At 39.6% G+C, this 21385-nt stretch overlaps 1 protein-coding gene across 3 annotated transcripts in view; it reads left to right on the forward strand.

The window, feature by feature from the left end:
- Nucleotides 1-19684, forward strand: part of DKK2 (dickkopf WNT signaling pathway inhibitor 2) — a 42510-nt gene extending 22826 nt beyond the window's left edge. For all 3 annotated transcript variants that reach the window (XM_074541067.1, XM_074541068.1, XM_005484690.4), the window contains 3 exons: nt 13656-13806; nt 14446-14595; nt 15125-19684. In XM_074541067.1, coding sequence (XP_074397168.1) covers nt 13656-13806; nt 14446-14595; nt 15125-15375 — 552 coding nt within the window. In that variant the 3' untranslated portion in view covers nt 15376-19684. The remainder of the gene's footprint in view (nt 1-13655; nt 13807-14445; nt 14596-15124) is intronic.
- The last annotated feature ends 1701 nt before the right edge of the window (nt 19685-21385 follow it).

Genomic DNA, 21385 nt, shown 5'->3' on the forward strand with positions numbered 1-21385 from the left:
CAGTTTTTTTCTCACAGAGCAGATAGTAGCAGTGCTGGATTCAACCTCTAAAAGCTCTCTGGCAGGATGGATGCTTGCACCCAGCCTGCTAAGCACTGTAGCTTTACTGTTATTCGTGTAGCTTGCTAATAAAAACAGTGGTCTGGGAGAGTCATGAGCAGAGTTCTGCTTAATGGAGTCTCATTTAGACTTGTGGCTTGCTGCTTTTCTTTTGAACTTCTCAAAAGTCTTTCTTGAGTTACACTTGATAGGAATGATAAGGGTACTGCTGCACGTTCCTCAGCAAATCTGTAACACACAGGGTGTTTTTCCACTTAGATGTGTGTGTATTTACATGGAAGTTGGGCCTGAGACACAGTCTTGTTTCCAGACCAGATGTGCTTTGACTTGAAGACTCTAAGATCATTAATTTTGATTTTTGGTGCATTGTAAATGACTGTGGCTTAGGTATTGGTAAAGAGCAGCTGACACTGAAAAGAAACGAGGAAAGAAAGTCAGCAAATGTTTGTATGAATAGCTGAAAGAGGTGCTGGAGAGGATCCAGGCATTTGTATTTTGCTCTTAGCCTGCACTCTCTACTGGCCATTACTCTACAAATGGCTGGGTCTTGTGTGACAAATTGTTTCACTGATGCTAATGCTGATATTCGTCAGTGCCTCCCATCTTACTTCATTGAGTTTTATAATGAAGACTTAAAACTACAGCAGAGTAATAGGTCAGTGATTGCAAGGGAGTGTGTATAGACCAACTTAAAGAAAAATGGACTAACTGCACTAGGATGTATTTTTCCTGTTTTTTTTTTTTTCCCAGGTCTCATGATTAAGCATGGTAAGTCTTGTTAATACGAGCTAAGGAAAAATAAGAAAATATTTGGAAAGGGATGTTTTGGAGCAGAATGATTATGTTCTCTCAGAACGTGTTAGAAAAACATCAAAATATCAATGTAGTTGTATTTTGTGTTCAAGAAATATTCTGAAGCATACACAGACCTAACTGATTGACATTACACTTATGACATGTTTTACTGAGGAACTACTCGGTATCCATGCTCATGCTTTTTCACTCAGTCTACATGTGGGCTTCAGCCTGATTACATTGGTTTAACTGAGGAAAAAAAATCTCTTTTATTGAATAAACCTGGAAAAATACACTTACTTACATTAGATTAAGTCTTTGAAAATACACTATATGCTATCTAAGGCTTGAGTTAAGTTTTGACTAATTAATATATCCTATTGTTGCAGGTGAAGATAGCCTAACACTCTCAAACCAAGAATTTTGACTGATAGTTTATTTCTACTGACAAAGTTTACCTCTCAAAAATGTATTATCTCTTGGCTGTTAACCCTTTAGGATAAGCACTGACTTGCCTTTGGGCCAAGACCTGAAGTGACATGCCCAATTGAGAAGCTTTTTTTTTAAAATGAGAATAGTGCACCAAAATGACCAATTATGGGTTTTCAGGCAGAATGTAGCACAAGGCTGTGCCCCAGTGCCTCAGCTTAGAGAGATCCTCTGAGTAGGCAAAGTGCTGAATCTATCTCATATGAACCTTTGAGTGGGTTTCAAGGAAAATCCACCAAATTTAAGAAAAAACTAATTTTTAAACAGTTGTACTTAGTTACTTTATGGGCTGATTTTCCTACTTGGGAGAAACTTCTTAGGACAATAGGAATTGTGCCTGCTTTGAGAATGAGTGGTCTGTGGAAAGAGGGTCATTTTCTGTTTTGGTTTGGGATTTTTTTTCCCCCTGTGACTTTTCACAAAATATGCAAACTCTCAGAACTATGCCAAGAACTGCCTAGTGGGTTTTAGAGCTCTTCCAACAAGAGCAGGTGTGTAACCACCACTATGTAAGAGTTGCTTTAGTGCAGGTGGAGGGAGATCCTCAGGGCCAATTGCTCATCAGAGCTAAAGACATGGCCCAAAAGGAATTGTGCTGTCTTCTTGTTTTAGTTCTAATGTGTTCTGGGCAATCCTGTCTCCTGGAGATTTAGAAGAGCAGGAAACTAAAAGGGAATTGCTTGACTTGGGAAATAACCTTCTCATGACTAAGGAAAACCACCTAGTGTTCATTACTCTTCTGTGATGAAATACTTTTAATTCATGTTAGCCTGGTCTGTTTTTCTGCCTCCTTGTCACGTAGGAAAATAATCTGTTGCCCAATAGGTGAATCACACTTTGTGTACAGTAAGCTATTACAAATGCATGTATGTTGTCGGAAATAAAAATATGCAAATAACATCAAGGATCCGAATAGCATCACTACTGCAGGTTGAACTACCCAAGACTTAGTTATAAATAGTTTTATCTGTCTAACTGAAATTATTTTTTTTCCCTGGAGTGTCATATGAAGTATAGGGAAACAGTAAGTCATATCCTTATATCTACTGCTACTGTTTGTCTTCCAGCAAACACTGTAGCAAAAAGTAAGGAAGGAAATCTTCTCTTGTCATGATTATATAGCCATGGTCAATGTTTGATTTCAGCATGAAATTTAAGGAGAACTCTGCTCATAGCCATGTTCTAAAAGATTTTGCCAGTTCTGAGTTTGTCTGTAAAATATGCTTCCATGGGTATCACTCAAAAGTAGGATACATTTTTTCCCACTTGGCTGGTCAATATGGCCATCTTGATTTGTGTTTGTGTCTCTCTGTAAAGGAGATAATTATTGCAGTTATTATCACTTATATTTAGCACATCTGAAAGAAAATTCAGAAAAAAAGAAAAAGAAATATACAGTTAAATGAATTATTTCTGTTCTGTGTGCTTCTTATGTGGCCTTGGCACAGCAAGCCATTTATACCCCACTACCTTGGGGGGTTATAAAGGAAATAAGAAAGAAAAAAATAAAGGCAGACAAAACTAATGAAGTAAAACACTTGAAATCTTTTCTGCCCTTGTTGGTTTTGCTGTGTAGGCTATCTAGCAGGTAAAGAACTGATCATGTACAATTTTAAGAAAGCACAGCACCTAGACAGCACAGCACCTAGACGCTGCCTCTGGGCGAGGTTACAATGCCAGCAAGAGGAGGCCAGATCCAGTATGACTGTATGTTTGCAATCCAGGGCATATAAATGTGAAAAATGCCTGCTAATGAAGTGCGCAGTGCCCTGGGGAATGCAGTTCATGCAGAATAGAAGTTGTCAAGAAGGTGGTGCAATATTACCATGGTTCCTGCTTCTTTGCCTTTCCTAACAAGAATCAGATATACACGGAAGTTTTCACTACAATAAAGTTGCAAGAACTAAAAAGTAGTATCAGGTTGCTGCATCTGGCTTAGCTTTAAAAGTGGAAATATAGTAATGGGATAAATGAAAGGGCCACCCACTATAAAGTGTGGGTGACCAGTATAAGGAAAAAGCACCCCCACTTTAATGCTTATTTATTCCAAAGGCTGTTACAAAGAAATTGCTCTCAGTCTGATGTAGTGCCAAACACAGGGGATTAAACTTTTTAATGGCTTTTTGTTGACCAACATCCAAGACATCGAGGAACAAAAGAGATTCTGTAACTCCACATAAAGAATATTATTTTCAGACAAGAAGAGAGTGCTTGAAAACATAAGTTCAGAAGATAGGATAAAAGGTATCAGGGAAGAGGATAAATGCGTGTCTCAGCAGCAGAACAGTTTACTTTGAGGGTGGAGAAGAGATTTAGAGCTACTTCCATGTTAAATGCCGGAATTCAATGTAATTGCTTGCTAACGATGACTAGAATAGGACAGTGTCCATTTTGGCTGGGTTCAGAAATTGTATAGGATTATTTTTCTTTCTTTCTTTCCCCTCTCCTTTTTCTTTCATTTCCTTGGATTAGGTGGAATTTTTTTCCCTACAAATCAGATATTTTCTGAAATCCTACTGTTCTGTCCCTTTTGTGTTATGGTCCCTAGCACTAAAGGAAGCCTTGCTTGAAAATGGAAAGGGGCCCATAAGATTGAGAAGAGGGTGTAGTCAGAGTACAGTGTCTGGAATGAAAGATGGTCCCCCAGTGACTATTGCAGACTGAAACTAAGAGCAGTCTCTACTAACTCAGGGGCTGCAGACATAAATGTAGTCTGAAGCCACCCTGTTCTTGCCTCCTGGACTGCATGTGCTCACTCTCTCTTCTGAGAATTGGGGTCTGGGTTTGTTTGAATTAATAGTGAAGTCATTACACTATGTAAATATGTTAGTCTTCATCTGGTTTTACTCACAAGCTATTCTTGCCTTGCTGTGCTGTTCCTGTTTTCTTGTTTGTGCAAAATTAACCAGGAGCATTTTAAAAGAAAAGGGGGTAAAAGGGTGAATAGTGTTGAAACCTTGATTGCTACGTTATTTACCACAGGCTGAAGTTTGGTAGGCAGTTCCAACTTAATAATATAATAAAAGTACAATGGCATTTTTAATGGAGCTTTTAGGAATCCTTTCCCTTTGTCATCTTTGGCCCTCATTGAGTAAACTGTGATAATTTGCCTTAATAGCCTAGAATTACAATTTTTCATTTTACTCTTACTGAGGAGTCAGCTGAGCAGCAGTATGAGTCTAAGCACTTCACAGAGGTTGCCTGTGCCCTCAGGGGGCTGTGACCAAGTGTTTTCCCAGGACAACTGGTTTTCTGCAAGTTCTCCCACTGCATAGGCACTGCTGGCTCCTTATCCAAGCACACCTGCTCCTAGAATGAGTCAGGATCAGAAGCTGTACTCTCATACTGTAATCCTTCTTAGTGCTATGAAAAGGAAAGCCCCAAGCTGCATTATTGACTTGTCGTGTTTGTCAGTCTCACTCGTGCAGACCAATTGTAAAAACTGAAGAAATAATAACTTTTTTTGTTTCTTTCTTTTTCCTTAAAACTCATGGACTTCTGTGGCAATGCCTCTGAATCATCTGTGGTACAAGAGATTGGAAAGTGGGAGCTGTTGCAGGTACCTCAGAGTTGGTTGGTTGTTCTGATATTAAAGCTGATGGAATTTTGACGTCTGATTTCCATTCTCTGTAGGTGCTTTGGCATTCTCAGCTCCCCCTGCAATGGAGCAGTCACAGCCATCATGTTGCAGAGGGACTCACGTAGAAGAGGAAAAGAGGGAAGGTGTTTGGAATATCAGATGTCAGTGGTGGTTTCTGACGCATAGAGAAAGAACTGGGGGTTGAAAGAGCCATATGAGTCAGGTGTTCCCACACAGAAGACCATCAGGGAAGGAGACAATAATGCTGACATTCAGTAATGATGTTAGATTGTGGTCAGCAGTCTGCTGAGGTGGCGACTGCAGTTCATCCTTTTCAGACATAAGGCATCTGGCTGTCTCTCCATCTGCCACAAACTCATGCTTTCAGGGATCTCCTTTTAAATATGAGAAGCAGAGAAAGCGCATTTTGAAAAATGGTGTCTTAAATGCTTTGTATTCTGCAATGCAAAATGTATTCTGTAAGGAATAGCAAAGAGTCATTTCCAGGGTGAGGATTGCAGATGCTGCACAAATGTTTATAACCTGAAAGCATTCTCTCTCCAGGCAGTGTAGCAGACAAAGAAGAGCTTTTGCACTGACTTCAGTAAGACAGGTTTTCCCCCTCGCTTTTCTAGAATTTGTGAATGTTTGAAAGCAAAGGCGGTTTACTTGCTTAGTAGGAATACTACAGAAGGTAAAGCTGTCATCTAATTTTTCTTGCTCTGTTATACATGCTTGCAGAGATGGCTCCCAATAAAAGCTCCACCTTGACAGTGTGCCATGATTTGTAGATGTTCAAACCCAGGTGTTAAGCAGTAACTCACTGCCAGTTTCCAGGAGTGTTAATCTACACCCAACCACATCATCCGAGTATTTCCCTCTGGTTTAATGCCTGGTACTTTAGGAGCCATACGGTCTGCTAGCTGTTTTAATCTAGATTCTTAGAATTCCAGCTGCTCATCCATTGCAGTAAACATGTTGATCAGAAAGCTGGAAGACTCTCATGCTGAAATGGATGATAAACAGCCAATTAGAGACAAAGCTAAAAAGAAAAACCTTCAGAAAAAGAGTGGGGAAAAGGCAGAGATAAAAGGGCAAGAACAGTCTGCTGAAAAGACTGGACAGAACAAAGTATGTGTTAACAAACCTTCATTCTTTGAGCAGCCTTTGGTGATGCATTCGAAAATGACATAAAATCAAGGCTTGGAGGCTTCCTGTCATATTGATTTAGAGTTACACTGTTGACTTCAAAGATTACCTAACATTGTTTTGATGCTCTGTTGTGATGCTGCTCCTGGTAGTTCACCAAACAACATGAATCAGACACATTGAGACAGAGCTTGTAAGATTTGGGGTCAAACTGAATGTTCCCCAAATTTTTGTACCTTCTTTAATCATCTCTTCTGTAAGGTCCCAGTTCTACAGAGAAGGAAGCCATCTTCAAAATCAAGCAGAGTAGGTGGCTCGTGATCTCTCCAAATGTTGAGGAGGAAACACTGCTATGAAATATCATGGCTACAATACCAGGTAGACAGGGAAAAGCTGAGCACCTCTGTATGTACACTGTGCATGGGGCAGGAACCATAGTTTGCTTCCTTTGAGAAAAGAGGATTCAGCAGAGTGATGCCAATATGGACCTAAGGGTGATAATTTGTCTTAAAGATGGGATAGAATTGGAAAACTTATAGCTGTGCTCCCTCAGGGACAACAACGTATATGCTGTATTCTGGAGCAAGTTTGATGCTGTTCTGTGATAAGCAGTGTACATCTGTGCATATTTTGGACATACTGTGCTGCCCTTTAAGTTACCTGGAAATGTAAATCATTTTTGGTTTTACCTGGTTTTACTGAGGTCAGCTTCCACCTCCTTCACAGTCATTGTTTAAAAATTTAGAGAAGTATGGTGAGGAATTGAAGGTGAATTAAGTTCAATAAAATTTTAAGATGGATTATTCTAAATGTGTTAAACATTTGTGTTTATACTTTCGTGCCACATGTAAAATGCACTAAATAAAGGCAAGTTTAACTGAGATAATAGTATCCTCCAGGAAATTTTGCTGATCCATTTGCATTCTTTCAGATTACCTTCCTCCATATGTCTTTCTGAAACCAAGGCCAGCTTTAAACAGACACTACCTTCTCCCAGTAGGACACAAAATGTAGGTAGTTCTGTAAGAGAAGGTGTAGATTTATAAGCTATAGAATAGGTTGAAGTGATCTAGATACTATAGACCTAAAATGCTTGTTGAAATTAGTTATATGGGCTGAGAGACCCATAGGGTCACATTGAGTGAGATATCATTCAGGAAAGTCTTTGGAGGTTTTTTCCTGTCTGCACTGGGAGAGTCACTGCTAACCCTGACTAGGGCTATGTGAAATAGGGCAGCACAGCTCCCCTGTTTATTTGGAGGTGTCTGAACTCTCTTTCCACCAGATGCAGCTACACACTCCCCCTGAGCACAGCTCCCTCCAAAACTGCCTAGTGCTTGCAGAACAGGATGTTTTGTTTTCCATGGCATTATTGTTTGGACAAGGAAAACTTACGAGAGGACCCCTGTGAGTCTTTCCTCAGTTGGTTCAGAGGGACCTCCGTGAGGTTTGTTTTCTGGTTGTTAAGATCTGAGTTTTGTTTGGCTCTGGCAAATCATGAGAGCTGGACTACTGCAGGTCATAGAAATGTTCTTTCCCTGGTGGTCTAGCAGTGGATTGAGAATTCCTTTGAAAAATGAATATTTATTGTTTAATAATGCAGGCTTCTGGGACCATTATCCACACAGTTTGAAGGAATGATCTTTGGAAGCTGCAATATATGTGTCCATGATGTAGCACTCTGTGAATCAGATCTCAAGTAACAGCAGTGTTGTGTTAAATTGAAGAGTTAAAAATACATTATCTCTAGAAGAAAGTGCTTGTACTGAATCTAGAGGCTGAATATGGCACTTTTCTCTTTAGGTCTGAGAGAGAAATGGGTCAGAGTCATATTAACAATAACAAGGTTTGGTGAGAAAAATTGAATCATTAAGCTTGCTACGGTAACTGAAAGAAGTAAAACTGTTTCATTGCAACTACTGTTAAGTTTTTCTTTTAGGAAGGATCTGTGCCACAGCAGTCACTGAGAGTTGAGAGTTTCTGGTTTCTCAGTCTGAGACAGGATCCATGTCTGGAGCTGTCTGAGAGCACAGCATGATTTCCTCTGTGGGATAAATTAACCATGGCTTTGTGCTTGCACACAGTGAGATCCCTCGCTATCATCTATGCCTCTGCTGAGCTAAGAATAGAAAAAAGCAACATCAGCAGTGCTGTGGGAAAAATACATCACTCCAGATGGCTGCTGATAAATGCTTTTCTTGCTTGGGATTAATAATAAAATAGTAAATAATGGTAATTTCTCATTCACATCTTAACCTATATGTCTGCTTAGCAGCTAGGAGAAAGTTAGGCTGGAGTCTGTCAAAGGTGGATTTTTCTGGATACACCTGAGAAGCTCTCAGTAAGTAGTTTAGTTGCCTTGCAGGGAAAAAGACAACCCACTAAGAGCTGGGAGTTTGCTTTGTTTGTTGGTTATTAAAAGGCTTTGAATTCCCCTCTTACCCCCTCCATTCTGCTTTATCACATTCATGTGGTGCTGGATAAAGAGCTGTTATTTCCATTGTTACTAAGGTTTGTATCCTGTGAGATCATGTTAGGATTTCTCTCAGACTTCTGAGAGAATCTTCACTCTGTCTCCAAAGAGGCGAGTAGGACGAATCCCACATGTGATGTATTCATTTAGCTCTACAGGCCACATGTTGCATACAACTGTCCCACCAATGTTGATCTGTTAAAAGCCAAAACAAATTTGAGACCCAACTCAGAATCAGGCCCAACTGGGGAGCCAAACAATGACTTGCATTCTTTGTAGTTAGTCTTGACAGCAGGCTACTTGGTTAAAGCATATGTTTGCATTTCCTAATTTATTGGCATGCTTTTAATTTGGATTACTAATTCTTCAGAGAAAGAGAAAAGAAAAAGAAAACATGGCACCCCTGTGGCTATTTCATATGTTTGCTCCATGGGGATCAAGTCCTTGCTCTGAAAGATAGTTCTGTCCTGTCCAAAGCAGGATGGGAAGGAGAGACTCTCACCATGATTGAGCCAGTTGGTTGCTTCATTGTGCCTGATGGCTTTGGAATATTAAGCAATATGCCCAAGACTAAAGGCAAACAAGCTCTTTTGTTTGTCTCTCAAGTGGAGGTTGGAAACTCTGTCCTCTTGCCTATAGTTCAGGACAGTTTTGATCATCTAGCCAGCATACTGGCTACAGAGAGTTCAGCTTCCATCTCCTTCACAGTCATTATTTTAAAATGTACAGAAGAATGATTAATTGAAATGGAGAAAATAATATTTTTTTTCTTAAGTAACAAGTGAATAATAAACTGAGTTGCAGTACAAATTCATTTGTGGCAACCAGTCTCACAGACATTGTATGAATATAAAAGATTGTGTAGATGTGATATAGAAGAGATTTTGACAGCAGAAGATGTCTGTAGTATGTGGTAGCACAGCCTAGTGGCACAGAATATTAGTAAATAGGGATAATATGTACAAAACTGAGTAAAAGCCTAAGTTAGTTTTCTGACATATGGGTACCAGGGAAGCAAGGCCATTCCTGGGTTAATATATGTGTCCATTTCCTTGAGTCCCTTGTCTCACCTTTGCAATATAGCTACTGCCTTGTTGCCAAGTGAGAGAGGATGATGAAGGACTGACCTGGTAGCTCTGGAGAGCTCTCGCTTCCTGGCTGTACAACTGGTTGTAGCTTTTCTCCTCTTCCACTCAGTCCCCACTATAATCAGGGAATGATTGTATGGACCAAATCTGGCAGGGTATGCAGAACAATACATGCAGTGGTACTGTCATTTCTGTGGTACATGAAATTCATCTGTCTCACTGAGTGCTGCTTGGCATCTGCAGTGAAAGGCTAATGGACAACCTCCATGCTGTTTCTTCTGTTGGGAGGGGTAGTAGCCATGATTTTCTGCCAGGACTGACTCTGCACTTGGATTTTATGATGTGTTTTTTAAAAAAAATTAATTGCTTCTGGGGGAATCACTACTGATATCTTTTCCATCAAAACACCTATTTGGGCACAGCTCCTGTCAGCGTTGAAGGCAGGTCTGAAGCCAGCAGTGTCTCAACTGCTTGTGCTGGATAAGTGATGACACAGTCTAGGTAAAAATGCCAATGACTCTTCCTGCCTTTCACTGACTTGTGATTACCTAAGCTAATTGGATCGGCTTAGGAAAAACCATGTCAGTAAACAATGTTCTTAATCAGACAACACATTCTGAAAATGTGACTCATTATCACAGAGGACATCTAGTTCATGTCATGCTACGGGTGACTTGATTGCCTGCAAGCGGGATAAAAAAATAAGATTGTTTAAATGCAGCTTCAGAGAGTGCTACGTATTTTATCTCAGTTTCATCTGGTTTCCCATGCTATCAAAGCTGTGTTTAGTGGATGGAGATTTACAACCAGAAAATGATACGTGTAGCTGAAGAACGTGAAGGGATGATGTGCCTTATAGAATTAGTTATCAATGCTGGGGAAGTAGAGCTGGTTTACAGCTTGCTTCTTCCCTCTCCATCTGGGACTGATCTATGTCTTTGTGTTGTATATAGGAAATATTCTCTTCAATTCTCTGAACGTAAAGACTCTGTTCCAGGCACTGTGGTGCAGGAGATTTTGGAAACCTTGACTTTTACATAGATAATAATTAACATGCACGTTTTTACAAGTATGTTTTCTTTACCCTGTATTTTAAACAAGTATACCTAGATTGACTCAGCTTACAATAAAGGAATAATTATGGATGCATTTCCCTCCTGCTAGCCAAGGCTAAGTACACAATATGTTATTTTATTTTTCTGTTTCTATAATGAATGCTACACTGCAATAGGAATTACTCTGCTGAGAGCAGGAGTTATGCCTATTCTAATGAATGTCTAGTGACTAGGAAACAGACACAAGGCTATAGAGGCATTTTTGTTTCAAGGTCCTGTGATTGATAGTCAGGCTATAAATGAATAGTGATTTTGGCAGATCAAAATAGTTGGTGGCAGCAGGCATTTGCAAGAGGGTTTCTTGTATGGCTGGCTGGTAGCTGGTCTTTTGAGTGGACCTATTAGTTATTATCTAAGCTACATGTAACAGACTTATTTTTTTATGTGCTGCAGTCATTTGCCTTAGGTAGGTCAGTTTTGGCTTATTGTAATTCAGAAGTATCATTTTTATTTAGGAATGGGCTCTAGATTGGGAAGAAAGGCTGGGTTCTGTTGATTTTCCTAGCAATTTTTGAAGTTGTCTTTTGTTACTTTCACCATTCTCAAGGACAGAGTGTAGAGCTGACAATTAGATGCATATCTTAAAATATCTATTTCATGTCACTCAGCTTAAAAGCCAAAAGTAAAACAATGACTAGATATGGTATGTGAGAGCATTCATTAGCACCATTCAGATCAGGGAAGTCTTTTTTTTAAGAAGCTATTTGAGGAACCAAAATAAAACTGCAAGTAGGCTTCTTGCTGACAAGTTGCAGGTGTATGCCACATGCCCATATTGGAAAAAAGATGCGGTTGTGAAGGTCTTGATGACAGACAAGGGTCTAAAATGCCTTCATCTCCAGGTTTTAGCCAGTCCATCTGTTTTTTATTTGCTTTTCCTCCAGCTAGCAGAGTTAGTATTTTCCAAACTCAGTATAACCATGCACAAATCTATATAAAATCGCTTTATTTTTGCATTGTAAGATCCATAGGTTAGTAAGGTACAATTTAAATAAGGAAAGTCTTACTTTTATGGTAACTATATAATAAATTTTAAGTCAGTTTTATTTATTAGTTTTGGAAAAATGAGGGACAGGAGTGATGAGATTGAGGATAGAGCACTTTAGCTCCACTTAGAATAAGTAGAATCTGCTTATGCCTTAAGAGTACCAAAAAGGTATTTCTATTTGTCTTTTATTGGTACTTCTAGCTTAAAAGATCTGGCCTTCTTTGATATCATATTCTTGAGGAAATGTCCATTCTTAAGGCTAAAAGACTTCCACATAGTTCAGATTACTCCAAACAGCTGCACCCTGGAAAAATTCTCAAAGGCACATATTCAGAGGACAGAAGTAATGTGGCAACAGCACTTGGGAAATACCCAGCCAGCACTTTTGGTACTGTAATGTAAATTTTGACAAACAACTCATGAAGTCACATGAGAAATGGCATAGTTTCCCCTCCCACTACTGACATGAGAGAAATTAGGTTTTCTTTGAAGACCTCTTGTTTCTTATGTGATTCTCAACAGAATCACATGAAAATAGGTAAACAAGAGTTTCTTCACCTAAAGACACAACTTTCAAAATGTATTCTTAAAGACCTTGAAGTTTTTCTTCTCTGAGAGAAATATATGTTTTGATTTCAAAAATGATTACAGAAAAGTAATCATTCTACACTGGAAATTAGTCAGTTGAACTTTTTTTTTGGGGGGTGAACAATTAATTGAAAAATCATTTTGAAAAACAATAGTTTTATTTACTTGAAATACTGGAGAAAATTAGTTGAGGAAATGTAAACGCTATTTTTCAGGAAGTGCACAAAAGTTATTGTCTTTTTTTATTTAAACAAATGCTTCAAGAATAATTTTGAGGAATGGGAAAAAAAATCTGTAATTAATTTTACAGGCAGTAAAATTAGATTGAAACAGATAGCATAGTTGTAGCTGTGTGGGAGTCAGCAGAAAGCATCCTGGAATGTGGCAGTGTGTATCATTGTGTCTCTTTCAAGAATCTTCTCTTTTCCTTTTGTCGGAACAAAGTTTTCTTTATCTTTATGGGAGAATACAGTGCTTTTGCTTTTGCTTTTTCCTTTTTAAAGTCTTTTTTCCTGTGAGGTAATGCTGGTTTTGATGAATAGAGAAGAATTGTATACCCATGTATCTGCTTGTAGGGAATTATACATGCAAGATATTTTGTGCTCTGTAATACATTCCATGGTGCCTACCATAGGGTGTTGTTTAGCAGGTGGCAGGTATAAGGAGTATACTGAGACCAGAAGGGAATGAAAGGTTATCAAAGTGAAATGCTGACCAGTGACGTTTGGTCACTTCCAAGGAGTCCCACTGGTGTGGGCCAGGGATGAATGGTGCAGTTACAGACATTTGATTGTGATGCAGATACTCATGGTGACAACACTGAGCTTATTGATAATAACCCAGTGTGTTTGACATCTGCCAAAGGAAGAATACCTCCTCAGAGTTTAAAATTAAATGTTTCCTTTTGGAGGGTGTGTTTCAGTATTGTTACTGGCTTTCATGGCTGTATTGATTGTTCATTGTAGAGTTTTAAACTCTTGCCTATGAATCAGATCCCTGAATCCACAAAAATATGAATTCTCTTGTGCCCATATACATTTGAAATAAGGAAAGATGAAACCATGAGTAAGCATCTCTTAGTCTTTATGGAATGACCAGCAGTTGTGTGAGCTTAAAGATTGCTGTGTGGCTGCAGTGGAGCACCCCTAGTTGCATCTCCTAGCCCCATGAATTGTTACCTCAGCTACTGTTTTATTTTGGAGGTTTCAGTGGCAGTTTGTTTTCTTGTTTTTTGTTTGTTTACTCATTTTGTCTTTTGCTTTTTTAACAGGCTGCATCCATTCCTTGTGCAAAGGCGTGCCTCACTGTAGACCTTTCTGTTCCCCTGCAGGCCTATCCCTGCAGTAACGACAAGGAGTGCGAGGTGGGGCGGTACTGCCACAGCCCTCACCAAGCCCCGTCCGCGTGCATGGTGTGCCGCAGGAAGAAGAAGCGCTGCCACCGGGACGGGATGTGCTGCCCCGGGAACCGCTGCAACAACGGTACGGCTGCCAGCCCTGGGCTTTCCTGCAGAAAATCAGCCTTCTTGACACCATCTGTTGCTATGAGTGCTCCCAGCAACAGTATCTTTTCCTGGATGGTAGATTTTCTTTTTCTAAGCCAAGAAAACTTAATCGTCTACTTTGTTCCACTCTGCCTAATTTTCTGTAATAGTATAGGGCTCAGGTACTACCAGTCTTTTCTTATATTTTGTGATGGAGAAACACAAAATGCTGCCTAAAATCACAGCTCTACATTCAGTGTGCTTTGACTCACTGGAAGACTGCACAGAAGTCATATTGTAAGGAAGCAAATGGGACTAAATGAATCCTGAATCTGCTTTCCCTGGGGAGAGTTATAACCATACTGATTGCATTTCCATGGAGACTGGAGAGAGATGTCTGTAAGAAGCGCTCCAGGGGCTCAGACCATAAAGCCAGAGTGACAGAGACTGTCTGACAGTGAGTGAAGCAGAGCTGTGGTGAGGCTGAGTGCCAGGAACCAGAGATGAACTTGTGATTAGAGCTGATCTTCACTGAGGCCAAACCCTGGTACTTTCATCATCCTGACCTGGTCAGGGCATGTCTCTCAGCTGCTTTTCCTCTTATTCAAATCTTTGAGTGGCTGTCTTTTCCTTGCAGGTATTTGCATACCAGTGACTGAAAGCATCCTTACTCCTCACATCCCTGCTCTAGAAGGGCCACGCAACAAGAAGAACGGTCACTATGCAAGCAAGGATTTGGGATGGCACAACCTGGGGAGGTCCCGATCCAAGCTGTCCCACATAAAGGGTAAGATCCCATTTGGACTGGACTGCTCTGTTCCTCAGGTCATGAATCATGTTATTGGTGTTAAGATACAGCAGTGGAAACCAGAGATAGGCAGTAATTTCACAGGGAGTGAATGTCTATTGTGAGAGATCACAGCACGACTCAGAAAGTGATGTAATGTCAACCGACAGTTCCTGTGATTGAAACAGCATCTGCTTTCTTCTCTGTATCAGATGTGGACTGACAATCATGTTATCAGTTGTGCAAGGCTGCAGACATCCTCCTCTTGTAGCAGCCATGTAATTGAACACTTGTAATTCCGCTTACAATCCTGCGGCTGAATTTCTCCTTACTAAGTCATATGGCAGGGCTCATGAATTACACCCTTGAATCTTCCTAATTAATATTTTCTCTTGTGTTTACATCCTTCAAATAGCTGCAGGTGGAAATATCACCTCTCCTTTTTCTCAGTTCCATTTGCCTAAGTCTGCACTGAATCTGTAGTTTCACATTTTTCCATGAGATAAAGTAATTTGGTTTCTCTTTTTAGGACACGAAGGCGATCCCTGCCTACGGTCATCAGACTGCATTGAGGGACACTGCTGTGCTCGCCACTTCTGGACCAAAATTTGCAAGCCTGTGTTGCATCAGGGGGAGGTGTGCACCAAACAGCGCAAGAAAGGCTCCCATGGACTGGAGATTTTCCAACGATGTGACTGTGCCAAGGGTTTGTCTTGTAAAGTATGGAAAGATGCGACCTCCTCTTCTAAATCAAGACTTCATGTGTGCCAGAAGATCTGAATGAGGATTGGGAAGATAGTATTGAGTGACTGTGGCTTTATGTGTTTATGCATTATGGCATGGTGGAAAAAGGGGACTGCAAATGAAAGTGGAGTGGCTAAATTAACAGTTAGAGTATGAGTAGAAGTCACACCAAATGCATTTCTTTCTGAGCTGGTGGCAAACACAAGCGTAGCTGGAGTTCACCTACCACGCGGTTCTCCTGTAAATAATTCTCCAGTTTGTGGGAAATGCTAGTATGCAAACAAGTAGAGTGGAAATGAATGTCACTTACCTCGCTGTGTTGTCCCACGATGTTTCAGGGGTTCAGTGGGTCTACAGCGTGGTAAGGATTTTCTACATTGTACTCCTATAGGAAGCAGTGCATGCCAGGGAGACTCATCTGTCAACACATGATTGGCCACATTGCAGGTGTGAAATGGAAATAAAGTTACTGTGAATGTCCACGTGCCCTCGTTATTCAGGGCTGACATTCAGCAAGGAAGCACTCCTGCAGGACAAGAGTGCTGTGTTTTCCAGGCCCTTGTGAAGAAGGTGAAAACTGGCCATCTCAAAATTTCAAGAGAGCAGCAGTTTACCGAAGAGGAGGCATTTAAACAGGGTTTTGTTTCCTATACATGGGTAAATTGAAATGTTTTATGTAGTTCAATGTCATAGTAAGGCACTTAATTACTTGTATTTTTCTCAGTTTACTGCTAATATGCGTTGGGTTGAACAGATGAAGCAAATATGTGTGCATGCTGAATCCAGAATTATATACAGGCAGTTCCTCATTAGTCTTAAATATACTTTCCTTGCCTAAGCATTCTTGCATTATAGACATTTCCAAAAGAAATAGCAGTGTTGAAGTGCTTAACATGAAGAACTTTGAAGTTTTTTCTCTGTTGCTGTTATAATATAACGTATTCAACCGACATTTGTGGAGGTGTTTTGAGCATAGTGCTACAAACTCAATTTTTACATCTTATGGCACTCTGCAGCAGTATAATGGATTTGTTCTCGAGACAACAGAGGAAAAGGACTTGGGTCCTGTGAGCATCTCCTCTCCTGCAGAAGAGGATGTAAGAAGATGGCATGACCACAAATGACTTGTTAAACATCATGTGATGTCACAGCATACCAGCCTCCAGCATGTATTCAGCCTGAAACTGATGTGCTTTCACTCTGGAGTGTTCTGCCAGGAATGACAGAAATATGTAGACTGTGGAAACAGCTGCCAACCCTATGTTGTTTGTGTACTGGTTAAAAAAGAACAGCCTCTCTCCTGTGACTTGTCTCCCAGGTCTTTTCAAACTTTTAAAATTTTACTTATTTTCAAATATTACTTTGTATAAACTTTGGTAAAGAGACTGATATTACTTTAAAGAAGTCTGATTCTATAATTGACCTACTGCTAAGTTGTAATTACCCATTTTTAATTACCCATTTTCATGTTCTATGATACAAAGATAAAAAGATACTTTTCTGTTTATTCAGTTCTGCACAACATGGGTAGGCCAGTATGTAGTTTAACTTTGAAGATCACATTACCATTATCTGACACATTTTTCCACCAGTGGGATGCCTTAAAGCTTTAGCTTAGCTACACCACTTGACTCAGCCTTCCTAATTAGGACACAGACCTCAGCTTCACTGCCCTTATCTTTCATAAGAGTCTAAAGCACAAGAGTATTTCACACTCCTCCATCCTACTGAAACAACTCTTCTTACTCCAGCATTTTCCAACATCACTGAAACAGGAATAAGGCTCAGAAATTGCAAAATACTAAAAAAGTCCAGGAACCAATTTTACAAGTTTTATTTACACTGACACAGCATATACTCAGAAGAGGAACTCAAGCACTTTCGTTGCTCAAGTGCTCACTACACATAAGAGAAAATGAGCAGGGGAGTTGCGGAAACGGGGTCCCAGCATTTTTAGCTCTTCTTATTGGCCTACCCACCATTTTGCTCTAGCAAAACACAGTTATTTGGGATAATTTATTTACAGGAAATGTTTAATGAGATGTATTTTCTTATAGAGATATTTCTTACACAAAGCTTTGTAGCAAATATATTTGCAGCCTGTTGAATTTAATGTAGAAAAATGTATAATAAGATTAAATATATTAAATTTCTTTTCACATTCCTCCCCAAGTATCTTACCCATATTCTTTTCCTCACCTGCTGCTTAAGAAGAATAGTTCTTTACAGAAAGACATGCAAATCATTTGAAAAAAACCAATCGTGTCTCTTAGCTGTGCAAGTAAAAACATCTGATTGTACTTGTGTCTGTGTGTAGGCTGAGTTCTGGTAAAGAACATGAAGGTCATCTTGAAATCCCCATACATCATTTCCACAAAACTGGTTTAAGTGACAGCTACCTGTATGCTTCTCTTGGGTTGGTTTAACCCTAAACACTCAAGAATGCATCTTGAAAATAATGCACCTGGCTGTGTCAAGTAAAATCAAGCAGGTTAAGTGGGAAAGGTATCCAGACACATTTCCTGGATAACGATACATACCAGAGGGACTCATGCTGGATAAAGGTGGTATTCAAATTACACAGCATTTTGTTAGAGGCTACAGCATGCAAATGCACTCCTGCAAAATCTATAACTTGCAATTCTGAAATAGCAACTCACAGCATTCAGCTCTAATAACATGAAACAATCCATGTGACACAACTGCGAATACCGTTAATAAAACCAGCCAAGTTTTGATCCCAGGAAAACTCCTGCAGAGCACAATAAATATTGCAAAATAATGCCTGTGGTTATTGAGCAATGGTCTTGATATCCCTGTTACATATTTCTGGTAACCCTTTGCTGCAACTGATGTACATTTGGAGATGTAATGGTCTCCAAATCACACAAGTGATCGTATAAAATGAAAAAGTTTAGCTACTGTCATTTGCAATACTTGGTTGGTAGTCCTTTGGAAATTCCAACACTTTTGACATCAACATAATGAAGTTGTGAGCATTTTCAGAGCCCAATGACTTCAGGAAAGAATGCCAAAGCCCTCAGAGTTTTAATCTGGGAACAAAAACAATAGGCACAGGCAGTTCCTTGCACACCACAAATGCTGCGCCACATAGCTGAATAGAGTAGCGTGCAAGCAGTTTCTAAAGACTGAACTTTGGTTGTTTAGAAGACAGTCAACACAGTGTGTTGTGGAAATATACATCAGTTTGAGAATAAAAGAACAGCTACATTTTGAGATAATTTCTCTCACTCACTGTGTCACTCATCATGGGAATTAAGAATGAGTTTGGTTCAGTAACGTTTCAGAAATCTGCTATCATAACACAAGTACACAAGATGTTATTGCTGAACAATTCAAATAATTTTCCCATTAGCCTAGAATAGCCTCAGCAATGTAACATCTCTTTGGAAATGCTTACCAACTTTCCTAAAAATAATGGATTTCTACTTTGTAACTACATATATTTGATTTACAGTATAAATGTGGGTGTGTATCTATTACTGTACTATTTGCTTTGTCTCATTTTGTTTGCAACCTATATTATTTATGATTTTAAACATTTTTTAATGAAAACAATTAAAATTATTTATCTTCTTCTATAACACTTTCAACAGCTTACATCCAGCATCTGCCACCTAAACCAGAATTCACTGAAATTTAAGCCATCTTCTGCATATTCTGACTTTCCAGCTCATTGTCTCAGCAACAGCAAAAAAAGCCCTCACCAAATAAACACCCTAAAATATCTTGGGCAGAGGCTGAGAAGAGACATTCCTAAACTTTTGCTTCCCTCTCTGCTTTTACTTTGGAGCTCTGCATCATCACCTCCACTAGCAAAAGTAAATGCTATCAAAGAAAATTTGTATTTTTCATCCTTTCCAGTTTGCTTTCCTTCTAGGAAAGCCTATTAAGAAAGAGATCCTGAAGGTCAAAACCAGCAGAAACTCATAACAGAGACTCTAAGCTCAGGATTTTAAGTTTTGAGACCTATCCTCTAACTTTCAAAAATTTAATTGTTAGAGAATTATGTAATATCAAGACCACGTTTATAAAAAATAAAGAAACCTTGTTTTTTGGGTTGTCAGTCACATGTTCTGAAAATAACTGCCCACAGTGGTGGAGTAAAAACAAACACTTCCTCCTCGCCCAGGCAACCTCACCTGTAGTCCCTGACAAAGGGAAAGCAGTTGTTTTGGATTTCTTTTGCTCTGGGCACAGTGTACACAAAGGAATCATTAATTTTGTTTTATAATAAAGTTATGGTTTCTTACCTTGCTTACCAGTCTGAGGTATGATATCTCTCTTTTGCTGCATGAGACAGGAGTGAAGAAACAGAGTTAGTTTCAAGTTCTGTGCTCCCTCATTTAAATCCCAATGTTTCACTGAGATAAACAAAGACTTTCAGCTCAAGTGCCTTATCAGCTAATACAGTTTTTTACATGCTCACCACTACCAAAGAAGGCTTACAGTACAACACACGTCCTGTATCCATTCTTGCCATTTGTTCTACTTTACCTGGCTGCTCTGAGTTACTGAGAAGCCCCAGATGTCTGCTGCAGCCCCCTCTCACTGCTCTGCCAGCTTTGCACAGCCCTGCTTGTGGCAGAAATGTGGGAGGTGAGGGGAAAGCACCGGAAAAGCTGGAGGTGTCAAGGGTGGGAGCCAGCCCAAAGCTTGAAATGGTGAGGACAGGGGGCAAGCTACCTCAAAAAGTGGTTAGATGCTATTGCAAACACTGTGAACATTAATGGTATCCCACACAACAATTAAGAGCAAGGCAAAGGCAAATGCCCTCTCTTTGTTTCTGAGCCACAACCCCACAGTACTGACCCAAAGAAGGGAGGCCTGGTTTAGTGACTCAGGTCCCTCAAAAGCTGAAGTGTTGAGCTTATTTCCCTTGGAAATAGTGTGCCTCTCACCTTGGTCCTATGTGTGTCCAAATACCAGTAATTCCAGAGGCTTTGGATTCAGGCACATTGTTTGGATAACATTGCTATAGCTCAAAGCCTGCCCCTGCAGAGGGATACCACTGAAAGTCTTTGCAGAAGGAAGGGAGAGGCAAAAGCAGGAGACAACTGCTCTTTACAGAGCTCCAGCAGGTCCTGGAGCTGTTATTTTGACCTCCACTGATGGGACTGACCCGGATGGATATATGGCATTGGATAGAGTTTGTTGCAAATTTGTTTATTCTGGCAGCTCCCTGAGTTTTTTTTTTGGAATTGCTTATTGTTATAGCATGAGTGTCAATTACTTATTTACAGATGTCTGGTACCAATAAACTCTGCTTTTTGCAGTACCAGCTTGCAGCTTGATTTAGAAGTTGTTTGCTGCCTGCCAACTTCCTGAAGCAGAGGAAATAATCTTTTACAGGAAACTAAGATTTGAATAAGCACAGGGGTGGGTTTTGTTAAATTTTTTTTCTTTCCTTGTTAGGAAAAAAATATTTAGAAAAAAAATAATAAAACACCATTAACACACCAAGATTTTTTGACACAAATAGTAGTTTTAGAGTCTTTGGCAAAGCCTGTACTGTAATTCTCCACTGCTGTTATCAAAGTTGGCTGAAGAGTAGTTAACAGATCAGAAATGTATACCAGGGTGGTTGCTATGGGATGGTTGTTCCAGTTTTCTATTCCTCATAAGCTAGTTATTTCTGAGAATACCTTATTCAGCAATATTCACTCAAACTTACAAACGTTTTTTTTTTTTAAATCAAGTATTAAACATTCAATTATTCAGTACAATTTTAATTGCAGGGCTCACAAGTATTGTTTTTTTCCTTAGTGAAGGCAATTTTTAATGGAGCCATCAAAGTATATAGATACATTGAAAGTACTGAATGCCACAGTGAGTTCTGGAAGAAATTTGCCAGAAATTTTGGAATGCAGCACTCTAATGAATCCAATGACCACCCAAAGCTTTAGAAAAATCCACCTCAAAGTTATTTGGGCAATGTCTTTTTCTCAATATCTGAGCAGTTTCGGATATTGCAACAATGCTTAAAGGAAAATCTTAATGTATGTGCTCTCAAAGGACAGTTAAC

The sequence above is a fragment of the Zonotrichia albicollis genome, chromosome 5 (assembly GCF_047830755.1).
Source record: "Zonotrichia albicollis isolate bZonAlb1 chromosome 5, bZonAlb1.hap1, whole genome shotgun sequence".
Taxonomy (NCBI): domain Eukaryota; kingdom Metazoa; phylum Chordata; class Aves; order Passeriformes; family Passerellidae; genus Zonotrichia; species Zonotrichia albicollis.